This window comes from Cynara cardunculus (assembly GCF_001531365.2).
Source record: "Cynara cardunculus var. scolymus isolate 2C chromosome LG 12, CcrdV1, whole genome shotgun sequence".
Lineage (NCBI taxonomy): Eukaryota > Viridiplantae > Streptophyta > Magnoliopsida > Asterales > Asteraceae > Cynara > Cynara cardunculus.
Genome location: NC_037539.1, coordinates 939,962 through 952,082, shown reverse-complemented (window position 1 = coordinate 952,082; position 12,121 = coordinate 939,962). Strand labels below are relative to the sequence as shown.

The following is a 12,121-nucleotide window of genomic DNA, read 5'->3' as shown; positions in this document are numbered from 1 at the left end:
ATATATATATATATATATATATATGTGTGTGTGTATATATATATATATATATATATTAAAATTTCACTAACTATATTTTGTTTAACTTTTTCGAATTATTTGAATACGATTTATCGATGATTCTATTAACAATTAATATATATTTATATAGACAATCCTCAGATCATTAATCAAAGTACTCATACTACCGCGCAACGCGCGGTTCCCATACTAATAATCTTTAAGATATTACCATCGATGAGGATCATGCCATTGATTATGAAATGAGGTTATGGAAGATAAATAGTTCCTTATTTTCGAAGGTTTGAATTATAAGCAAATGTTGTATGTCTCTATTAGTATATGGAAGTGTAAAAAAATGCATCTATTAGATGACCATTTCAATTATAAAGATATAATAGATAATTTTTATAGGTTATCTGTTTTATCTGTAAGTCAGATATAGGTTATCTGATATCTTGATCTTGTTAGAATTTTGGAAATAGAATATCAATATACTTGGATGATTCAAGGACCGTGTATTAAACACTTTACAAAATCTGTAATTTCGACCCTATAGTCTGGCAGTGACGAATCCAGGAAATTAATTGGTGGGGGCACGTTGGATGAGACTTGGGGGAGGGAAGCATATGACCATATGGGACTAAGGGAAACCATGTAAGACGAGGGTGAAAATAGAAAATTTAAGGTAGTCAACAAAGATTTTTGGTTTTTGACTGAGGGAGGTGCTTAAAGGCTGGATCCGCCCCTGTAGCCTGGGATACCACGAAATCAGCTTTGTGATAATCCAAGAACTACGATCTGGATTTTAGGCAAAATCCAAGATCAAACACATAATTTCCTTGCTTGTTTATGTACATTAAAAGACAAAAATCCGACAGAGTGACAATATGCAAAAGATTGTCACCCTGCAATGAATCGAAATCGTATACATAGTCACCGGCAATTAAATCGGTTATTTTGGTGGGAGTAGTGTCTGTTCTCAAGAGACGTGACTGTTCGAGAGTTGAGATCCATTTCTTACATATGGATGAATTTTCCAGGGGCTCTGCCCCCTTGGAATCCCTCCAGGAGCGCTGCCCCCGAACCCCTACGTACCCGAGATCAACATAACTTATCTGAGCGTGCACTATGCACCTCCAAGCTCGAATTATGATTAATTAAGTTCAATTTCGGCTTGTCTCACATTAATCCCGATCATACTAAATGGTTTGATGACACTAAAATCACCAACAAATCTTACCCTATGATCCATTTTGTGTTCCATCTTTCTTATTTTTTAATGGTTTTTGGCGGTTTGAGATAGCAAAAGAATCAACTGTTGATGATCAATTCAATATTTCGTTGTAAAGTTTTATTGTTTCGCTCTGAATGTTTGATGATATCAACTCACATAAGAGTTGTAATATGATCTCTAAACGGTCTCGCGTAATTCAAAGTTAATGGAAAAGCTATACATTTTAAACTCATCATATATAATAGAAATAAGGGGTCGTTTATCCAAACGCTTATCTAATAAGCACTTACCGATAAAAGTCCACACTCTCGCTTACCGTACATGGTAAGATTCTAATACATTAGAACGATATCATTTGCCATTTTTATCGCATAAGATAAGTGACACGATAAACACTTATCAGATAAATGTTTGGTCAACGACTCATAAATCTTGCATTAAACACCAAATTTCACACAAAATCATTCAAACGAGAACACCAAATTTGGTGTAATAAACAGTAACACACCAATTTTGGTGTAACACTATTTATTTACACCCAATTTTTTATTATTTTCACAATTACAAATTTTGGTTCCGTAATTTTAAGATATACGTATTTTTATTACCCATTTAAATTTAATACTTTTTACGTGTTCGTTTATAGTTTATATTTATATCAAAATTTTGAATTAATTGAATTATGTATTCAACTGCATTTTAAATGCATATTTATTAGTTTTTTCGAATTTGTTTTGCAATGTAACTTAATAAAATAATTTAATTCATAACAATAACTAATTTCTATTAATGTAAAAATAAAAAAATAATTTCTAAAATTAATAAAATAGAGTGTACCATTAAACGTTTATATAATTAAAATAAAATTCTAAAAATTTAGATTTTTTGTGTAAATTTATTTTATTTTATGGACAAATTGCATGAAAAACTAACGTATTTTAACTTGATTTTTATTTTAAGTAACGTATTTTCAAAACTTTCAATGTTGACACCTAAGATGTAAAGTTTTAAATATTTAAGTACTCAGATAACCGGTTGAAGTATTAATCGATTATCATGTTGATGTGATGAGTAATGTTGTATCTAACTCAGTATTATTTGCTGACGTGGTTAGTGATATGAATTTTTGTTAATCTAAAATTAATATGTAATTTAAAATTAGTTTTTTTAACCGATTACTCAAGTACTTAAATGTTTAAAATTTTTTTAAATATTAAAATAAAAATTTTAAAAATATGTTACTCAAAATAAAAATAAAGTTAAAATACGTTACTTATTTTTATATGTAATTTATCTTATTTTAATATATAGTTGTATAGATCTAATTGACAACGTTTATATGCTTATCCTCGTTCGCAAGAGTTTTGATGGCATTTGGTTGATTTTAAATTATTTTTTTGACTGCTTTTGGGAGATTTCAATATTTGACTATCAAGCGTTTACCTTGATCGAACGGACAAGATTTCCAGACGCGGAAAACGTTGTACACGTGGGAGTTTTCGATTGGATGAGGAACCGACTGCTTTGGTACCGTGGGCCGGTGGCTTTTTGGAGCTTTGCAACTCCGAACCGGCAGCGGAAGTTAGGTCTCTAATCAAATTTGGGTTGCGGATAACGTCTTCATCCTCCCAAACTGCTTGAATCTTTCAATTTGAAGTCGATTTAACGTTCAACCGATTTGATTTCATTCACCAGTAAGTGAATGCCTTTGTTTTGATTACTTTATGTAGAATTAGTTACTCTAGAAACCTAATTGTTGCTTAATGAGTAGTTAATCTTTTGAAATAGCAAATTTGAATGAATTTCGTGTTTTGTCATCGATAATTGGTTCATAGATAGACGTTATGTTCGGGAGGTCGTTTCCGATGGTTTTGATTTGGAAATGAGGTGAAATCAGTTTAGAAGTTTGAAGTGATTGAGCTCCAATTGTGGTTTTAAAACTAGAATTGGAGCAATGATTGGCGAGGCATTGGCCACGGGGGCATGTAGGGAGTTCCGTAATTTGTTTCTAATTTACTGATCCATTGACAAATTATCTTCAGTAAGTGATTAAACGTTCAATCTGAAGTCGATTAAACGTTCGACCGATTTGATTTCATTTACCAGTAAGTGAAATTCCTTTGTTTTGATTATTTTCTGCAGATTTAGTTACCTTAGAAACCTAATTGTTGCTTAATGTGTAGTTAATCGTTTGAAATAGCAAATTTGAATGAATTTCGTGTTTTGTCTCCGATATTTGGTTCATAGAAAGATGATTTCTTCGGGAGTTCAGGTTCCGATGGTTTTAATTTGGAACTAGATTGAACTCAATTTAGAAACTGAAGTTATTGAACTTCAATTGTGGTTCTAAACCTAGGATTGGAGCAATGATTGATCAGGCATCGGCCATTGTAACTTGTTTCTAATTGAATGATCCATTGATAGATTATCTTCAGGAGAGCAGTTATATATCTATTGATAAAGCCTAGATGTTCACAACTGATTTAAGTTCGATGAGTGAAAAAGAATCGAGTAATACAAGGAAAAATCTCCAAATGCATGAGATAAAAGAACGTCCACGCATTAATCTTCCGGCACTTCGTGGCTTCTTGTTGCAGTTTCCTGGAAAACTTCAGAAGCATCTGAAGGTCTGTTGATTCTTCTGAAGCCTGTAATCACTTAATTATCTTATCTACGCCATTGTAAAACTTTTATTCCATTTGATGCAGTCAAGGTTCAAGAGGCCAACAGAAAAAGTGGGAGGAAACAGGGAGATGTTCAAACTGAAGGATTCAAAATTCAATCTAGAAAAGCAACTGCAGGCTTGGAGAAAAAATCCTGTGTGGGATGATAATCAACCCCCTGGAATTGAGGTAAGAGTAGCCTGGTTGATCCAGTGTCCGGTGATGTGGCAATACTTTACTTCCCCAACTGTCTGCATTGGCCAGTCAAAACATGCTAGTTACCTGTATCATAGGCTTGAAGTAGAATTAAGGGATTACTTTTTTCCCATTAAGCCCTGCATAGGTTAAACTGTCTGCCCGGATAACTTTGTTTGGCGGGATAAAAATATATTTTTGTTTCTTTTTCTGAATCAATGACGTTCATGACATAAATGAACATTTTACCCCTTAGTACGACAAACGAATTAAATTGTTGTTTATTTTTTTGTCAATGATATTTAGAAATGATAAAAACTACTTGAACATCAAAACATAATGGTGGCAAGCCACACCGGCACATGTAGCAGGTATGCTTCAGGCCTGTTTGGTTGGTTTTTCATTAAATCATATATGAATGAAGTTGTCTATGTGTATCAATTTGTCTGTATGGATCGAGAATGTTTTTGTCTGGGAGGGTTTTTTCATAGATGGAAGAAGTGTGTTTTTTAATTGGGAGGGACAGATTTGGGAAAAACTTTGCTTTCTGCATAAAGCTTTCCCCTAGAAGCTTCACTTTCTATATCATTAAGCCACTACCAAACAGTCATATATAGCTGACTGAATAAGCTGCGAGTCCCATTAAGCTCATTAAGCTGCTAACAAGCAGGCCCTTAGACTTGCCTTTGGCTTTGTCCATATGTTGCATAGAAAACTAGTGAGGTATATCAAAATGTAGCTTGCTTTTGGCTGCTGAGGCATTGCTTGAGCTCAGATACTGCAGAATTCTGATGTATATAATTATATTAAATCAAGCGGTTTTAACATTCCAATTCAATGTTGCAAATTCTGATTAATTATGAACTTTGGAGTTGGTTAATTATTCAAGCAAGCAATAATACTATATAAACTTCTTGTGTTGCTTGATTCGAAGGGAAATTGGTTATATAACAACGTACCCAAGCACAAAGTTTGTGAAGCCTGTCTACTAACTTGTATATGGACATTTGCAGGTCATTGTACCCAAAGGGTCTTTTTGCCAACTAAATGTAAAAGTGAATGTGGGCTTGCCCCCAGATGCAATATACAATATTGTCACCGACCCAAACAATAAAAGGGTCTTCAAGAATATTCAGGTAGGTGAGCGTCGAACATTTATATGTTCTTTTTATTTCATCAACATAGAGGAAAGAAAAGGCAAAAAAAGAGGATGCCAGCATTCTCTTGATAGAGAATATACATAATCTTTCCAGCAGGATGCACATGTTTCTTGCTTAAACCAGATGTGTCCATGGTCCTCTATGCTGAATGTTGTTGATTATTGTATCAGGAAGTACTATCCAGAAAGGTTTTGCTTGATGAAGGTTCAAGGCAGGTTGTTGAATTGGAGCAAGCTGCTATATGGAGGTTTCTGTGGTGGTCAGGAACCATTGCGGTTCATGTAATGGTAGATCAGAACCGAGAAGATTACTCAGTAAGTAACAAGTTTGTTTTCTCTAAAAAGTTCATTGATCACAGCTCTCCCCCTAGAAGTAGATCAATACATAAGCTTATCGCAATGCAAGTGCCAATCCTTCACCAAGATGACACTTAAATTGCTCCACTCCTTTCCTCCTTGGTGACCACCTTTTACTGGGCTAAATTCATGAATGCATTTCTCAAAACTTCTATTTATCTGCAAAGGCATCCTTTTGGATTAGAATCAGTATCTCGTAAAGTAGGAAGAAACTAGGCTAGCTGGGCCGATTCAAGATGTTTGGACTTCTTCCAGGGCACGTAAATGCGTGGGTAACAAAAGTTTCACCCCTTGGGCGTCAGATCCACTTACCTCGGTATTTAAAGAAAATAACAAGAAACCATAGCATAGGGCAGGGGCTGACTTAAGGAGGGAGGGGGTGGCTGTGCTACCGCTCTATCGTGATGCATAGTGGAAATTTTTATAGAAGTCCTAAAGATGTACCCGCATTAATTTGATGTATGCTCTCTTAAATAAACAAAAAGTGGTTGTAGCCTATTGGTAGTGTCATTGCATGTGGCATTAGATGTTGCAACTTAAATTTTATTTGGTTCTCTTTTACTTTTTTGGTAACAGCAGCAGAAAAGAAGTAAAAAAAAGGAAAAAAAGAGTGGGTATTGTAAAAAACCACTTTTTATGTTATTTTTGATTAAGCGGTGCTTTTTCATAATTACTTTTTGTTTTATTTTATATTATGCTAATTATTTTGTGCCACCGCTTGGAAATTTTTCTGGATCCGCCTCTGATATAAGGTTATGCAATAAATAACATCATCATTGTTTATCATATCAATGATATCATAGACTTAGGATAATGTTAGACAGTCTGTTTCTGCAAGACCTGTGAGACCATAAAATATCACTGAATCTTCACAGCGTGAAGGTACAAAACACAGCGGACAATCACAAACAAAAACTGTGAAGGTTTGTTTTTGTATCTTCACAATATGTTTGCAACTGCTCTCACGGGTCTAACGGAAACAGACCGGTCACGAGAACCCAATCCATCATATCATATATGCTGGAGTAAGTTATGATTTTAGTCCCTGTGGTTTGTCAATAATTTCAATTTTTGTCCCTATGGTTTAGAAATTTCTATTTTCGTCCCTATGGTTTGCAATTTATTGCTATTTTCGTCCTTGGACTAATTCCTACCTTTAAGTACAAGAGACCAAAACAGTAAAGGGTTGTAAACCATAGGGACCAAAACAATAATAAATTGTAAATCATAAGGACAAAAAAACGATGAATTACAAACCATAGGGAGTTCTAAACCACAAGGACGAAACTCACAATTTTTAACAAACCACAGGGACGGTAAAAAGTAATTTACTCTATACGCCGTTAATTTCTTTTACGTGCGCTTGAATATCTCCTTCCTTCTTCTTTGCCAGATGAAATTCAAGCAAGTTAAACCAGGATTTATGAAAAGATTTGAAGGTAGTTGGAGAGTAGAACCCATTTTACTTGATGAAAAACTATGCCATCCCTTCAAGCCAAAGACTTTATCAGAGTATATGTCATACACTCAAGGCAAAGGAAGAATTGCATCAAAAGTAACCCTGAAACAACTAATTGAACCTGCTATTGTTCCTCCCCCACCCATTTCTTGGTATCTTAGGGGAATCACAACAAGAACTACCGAAATGCTCATAAACGATTTACTCGATGAAGCTGCTAGAATCAAAGGCGTTTCAGGCACCGATCATATCGTCACAACAGAATCAGATTTACGTCAGGGATTATCGGACGAACGATTGCCCGATGAAACGTTTGATATCAAAGAAAGATGGGCATTGCGGAGAAGAAAAGCTCGGAAACCGATGTGAAGGAAGATTGCGTTTTGAGATGATCGAGTTCGTTAATTTCGGTAAGTAACTTCATGGCTCTAAATTACTTGTGATCATTTTGTTTTTAGAATCTTGATATTTGCATATTATACCACTTGATGCTAATGCTCCTTGCATTTGTTTTCTTGAGTTTTTATAGTATAATGTGTATGATTGCATGTTATTATTTTGTATGACATGTACTTAATTATGTGATCCAAAATAACATATGGTAAATAAGTTCATTTTTATATGGGTTTAAGTTTTTTAATTAATTAAAAGACATATATGTGATCTAAATAGGTTTTTCAATCCCTTTTCTAAAGTATAGGGTAGTTTACTAAAATGTTTATTCAGGTAAGTGCTATTAAGTCATATTTCTTTACCAGATGAATATAATAAGGACCAAAAATCTCTTTTTTTTCCATAAATTTTTTGGGCAAACTTTGTCAATTATTTTGCACACTTTTTAGGATTATGCCGTGTTCTCGAAACTTTTAAGTAAAGGAAAGGAAGAAAAATATAAAGACTCGTGTTCTCATTTTTTTTAGGATACATAGGAAAGAAAATAATAATAAGCTTTTCAATAAAGGGTAAAACGCCTGAAATATCAATCTGCTTTTATAAAAAACTTTATTACAATATTATATTTTCAGTTTTTCTTATTACAGCTATATACTTTCCAAATATTTTTTATTATGGCATCATATTTTCAAAATTTATCCGTTATATCGTTGGGTAACCTTTTAAATTAATTTTACCCATTATATCAGGTTCTTTTGCCACCTCATCGTCCATGTAGGTTGTCCACATATACGATACTGCTGACATGATATTTTTTTATTATAGCATTGTACTTTCAAAATTACTTTATTATAACATTATCAATTTCTATTAGAACATTGTACTTTTAATTTTAATATATTTATTATTTAAACATTGTAAATTTAATCTAATATGATTACTAAAAATTATAATATCATAAATTAAACATGTTTAAAAAATATCATATTTATAAAATTTATAATATCATAAATTAAACATGTGTAAGATTTAGATATCATTTTTTATGAATTTTTTTATTCATGAAATAGTGATCTTTTGTAAACATGTTTAATTTCTGATATTATAATTTTTAGTAAACATATTTGATTAAATTTACAATATTTAAATGATAAAAATATTAAAATTAAAAGTACAATACTCTAATAAAAAACTATCAAATCTTTCATTCTAAAAAATATATTTTAAAAAGGTATATTTGTAAAAATGAAATATTTTTCCCCCATCTCCCTTGTTCAATACATTGAATTTTTTTTTTTCCTTTTCCTTTCCTTTTAAGAATACAAATAATTTTTCGATTAAATTATATGTTTAGTCCCTATGATTTGTTCAAAATTTCTATTTTCATTCATATACTTTTGAAATTACAATTTCCATCCCTAATAATCTTCATTTCATCGTTGTTTTAGTCTTTATAATCTTGTGCTCTTTTTGTACGTGTAGTTTACAACTCTTTACTCTTTTAGTACCATATACTAAAAGGTAAGAGTTGGAGTATGGGACAAAAATAAGTAACTAACAATGAATTATAAACTATAGGAATAAAAATCTCAATCTCAAAATCACAAGGATGAAAGTCGCAAATTTTAACAAACCATAGGGACGAAAAATACAATTTACTCTAATTTTGTTTCTTTTGTCCGCAAATCCGAACACGCGTTATACCTTTTTTACACTTTGAAATCTACAAAAACCAAACGGATCTAGTGTTGAAATGTTAAATAAAAAGTTGAAGCATTGACGATAGCCAAAAATTTGTAGTTTGACGATTTGCTTGATGGATTTCAAAGCACTCAAGGGTGCGTTTGGTGTGTGATACAACATAGGACTTGATACAATAGAAACTTGTTGATCCACGTTTAGTGCAACAGTTAGAGTAGGATTTAACAAGAATGAGCGAGACAAAATTTCGTTCCACCAAAGCAGGTGGAACAAAAATCAGGGTGATGAACCAGACTTGTAAATTACCAATAGTTCTATCATTTGTTTCTCAATCTTGTCCGATCAGTCTTTTTCGCCTACCAAACACACATCGTAGACAAGTGAGAGTGAAAGGTGAAGATTCCTTGCACGCTGTTAGTTGTACCTTATGCAGGTACGTTTGTACTATTACTTGTTTGTTCTTTCATCTTTTTGTAAACCATATAATCATGAAAATTCTTACACAAACATCATAAAAGACAAAACTAAAAAAACAAAAGAGGAAGAGGACATCATATTAATGCGTTATGCCGAACAAGAAGAGGAAGAAGAGCCGAAACGACATTGCTTCGGTCTACCTGGTTTCATATACATAACGACACCATTTATTGTTTAAGAACCCCAAAAAATAACCATTGTAGATGTTAAAATAAACCACATGTCTCGTTTGGTTTGCATGATTTGAAAAGATTTGATGGGTTTTAGAATTCAAATCTATTTCAATCCCGCGTTTGGTTTGCAGGATTGCTCGGATTTGAAATCCTAGGATTTCTTTGAAATCCCTCAAACATAGGATTTTGAAATTCCATATGGGTGATTGGGATTTCAAAGGATTAGTGTATAATAATATCTTAAAATATGTTTAAAACATTTGTTTTCCAATAATCAATTAATAATAAGATAATTTAATTATTTTTGTAATTATTTGTAATTTGTTTTTACAAATTATTTATGAAATTCAATTCCATTTCAAATCATAAAAACCAAACATTCCAAATCCTTATAAGTACAAATCTTTCCATAAAATCTAAATCATACTCAGTTTTTTTTACCTTTTTCTTATTATATTATTGTCAACTCAACAAATTAAGAGTATCGTCAAATAGATTCTCTAAAATGGACGATGAAAAATCAAAATTTTCAATCATTTCCAACAACTTCTCCCATTTGGAGACCAATATTAATTAAGTTATTAAATATTCAATACAATTAATAAAATAGCATTTATCTTTCATAAACATCTAATTTCAAGATTTCTTATTGGTAGGAAGCATAAAAAATAATTTCTCTTTATTAAATAATCATTCCTGGAGAGTTTTTCAAATTTGAAGAAATTCAGTATCTCTTTACTTTCTCCATTTTGTATAAGGTTTTAGAGAATCTGTTTGAACAAAAATCCTCAAAAATCTCCATTTTTATTTTTTTTATTAGAGATGCTCTAAAAATATTCATAAAACTCTGTTATGCTACTCTAAAGTTATGTTTAGCAAACTAGCTCATAAGCATAAGCTAATTGATGATATACATAATAAGTTAGCTGATAAACACATCATGTTTGGCAAAAATTAGCTTATAAACGTTCAAAAAGTGCATCTTGAAAAATTATTCAACTATAACATTTCATAATATAATTAAAACAAATCTCTAAAAAATAATATATGTTAATTAATACGAAAAAGATGATAAAATAAATATATAATATAATATGTTGACTAAAAGAATTTCAAATTAATTATTATAATTTTGAGATTTGTTAAATAAACTTTAGAAAAAATCTATTAATTTATGATTTTAAACAATCTTTAAATATAATATAAATAAACATAAAAATGTCAACCTCGCATATTCTAATTAATTCATAATTTTTCAAGCGAGTACAAGATCGAAAAGAATGTGTTGCATGGGAAAGTGAGATGCCCAATATATTAAGAATGAGGGGAAGAATCGACTCTTCGAAGTACTATCCAGTAGGTCCTCAGTGCCCTCTGATCCCAATCCCAGCTTCGGTCTCTTCTCCTGTCAGTAGAATGACCAAGTACTGGAATTTCACCATGACTGTGGATCTTAGCACCCAAAAAGTCCGTCTGTACAAAAAATCTAAGTAAAAGCTTGTGAAACTAAGTAGGGCCTCTTGAATTGAACCTTAAGTAATCTAATCAGTGATGCAAAGCTAAATCCATTAGGGAGACTATCGTCGACCAACCTTAGGAGGGAGACTACCCCCCCCCCCCCTTGAAGGGAGCTTGCCACGATATTGTTCTATGGAAGTTAGTGGGCTGTTAGAAGTTCGGCCCCTCTTTCTGGAGCCAACAGGTTTTGAATGACCCACCTCTCACGGTTAAAAAAGTGCTTCAAAATATATATTTAATAATTAAATTAAACATTTTATTATTTGTAAAACAGAATAAGTAATTTGATGTAACTTACATAAATATTTTTAAAAAATTTATATTTACTTTTTGATAACTAAATATATTGAATAATAATTACAAAATAATTGATAAGATTAATATTTTTATAGATAATTAATATTAATGTATAAATTAAAATTAATTAATAAATAATATTTATTAATATAGTCTTTATTTTGTTTCTCTATTTTTCTTGAACCCTTGACCTTCAAAAAGGTTGGGATCCTCGGACACCTTCAGGCCATCGACTCTTTGGCTTTGACAAGTTTGTTCTCATCGAATGATATTATGTGTGTTTCAACCGTTGACGAAGATCAAGAAATCCATAAATCAGATTTGAACTCCATTCACATTTATAACATCAAAGAAGAGATCAATCCACAACTTGTTGGGATGAAAAGGGTGGGAGGATTTACAATTTTCAAATGCAGATTGATAATTAAACGTTTTGATCACTTCGACCAATCTGTGTTTCATGATTAACCCAATAACTGCTTCCATCTGGTC

The 12,121-nt window shown here is 32.0% G+C and overlaps 1 protein-coding gene across 1 annotated transcript; it reads left to right on the top strand.

Moving 5' to 3' along the window:
* Positions 1–2,784: 2,784 nt before the first annotated feature.
* Positions 2,785–7,690, top strand: LOC112523222. Its single transcript, XM_025132742.1, has 6 exons — positions 2,785–2,931; positions 3,662–3,864; positions 3,946–4,089; positions 5,109–5,231; positions 5,426–5,569; positions 7,005–7,690. Exons 2-6 carry the CDS (start codon positions 3,706–3,708, stop codon positions 7,437–7,439), a joined length of 1,005 nt encoding a protein of 334 aa, XP_024988510.1. The 5' UTR covers positions 2,785–2,931; positions 3,662–3,705; the 3' UTR covers positions 7,440–7,690.
* The last annotated feature ends 4,431 nt before the right edge of the window (positions 7,691–12,121 follow it).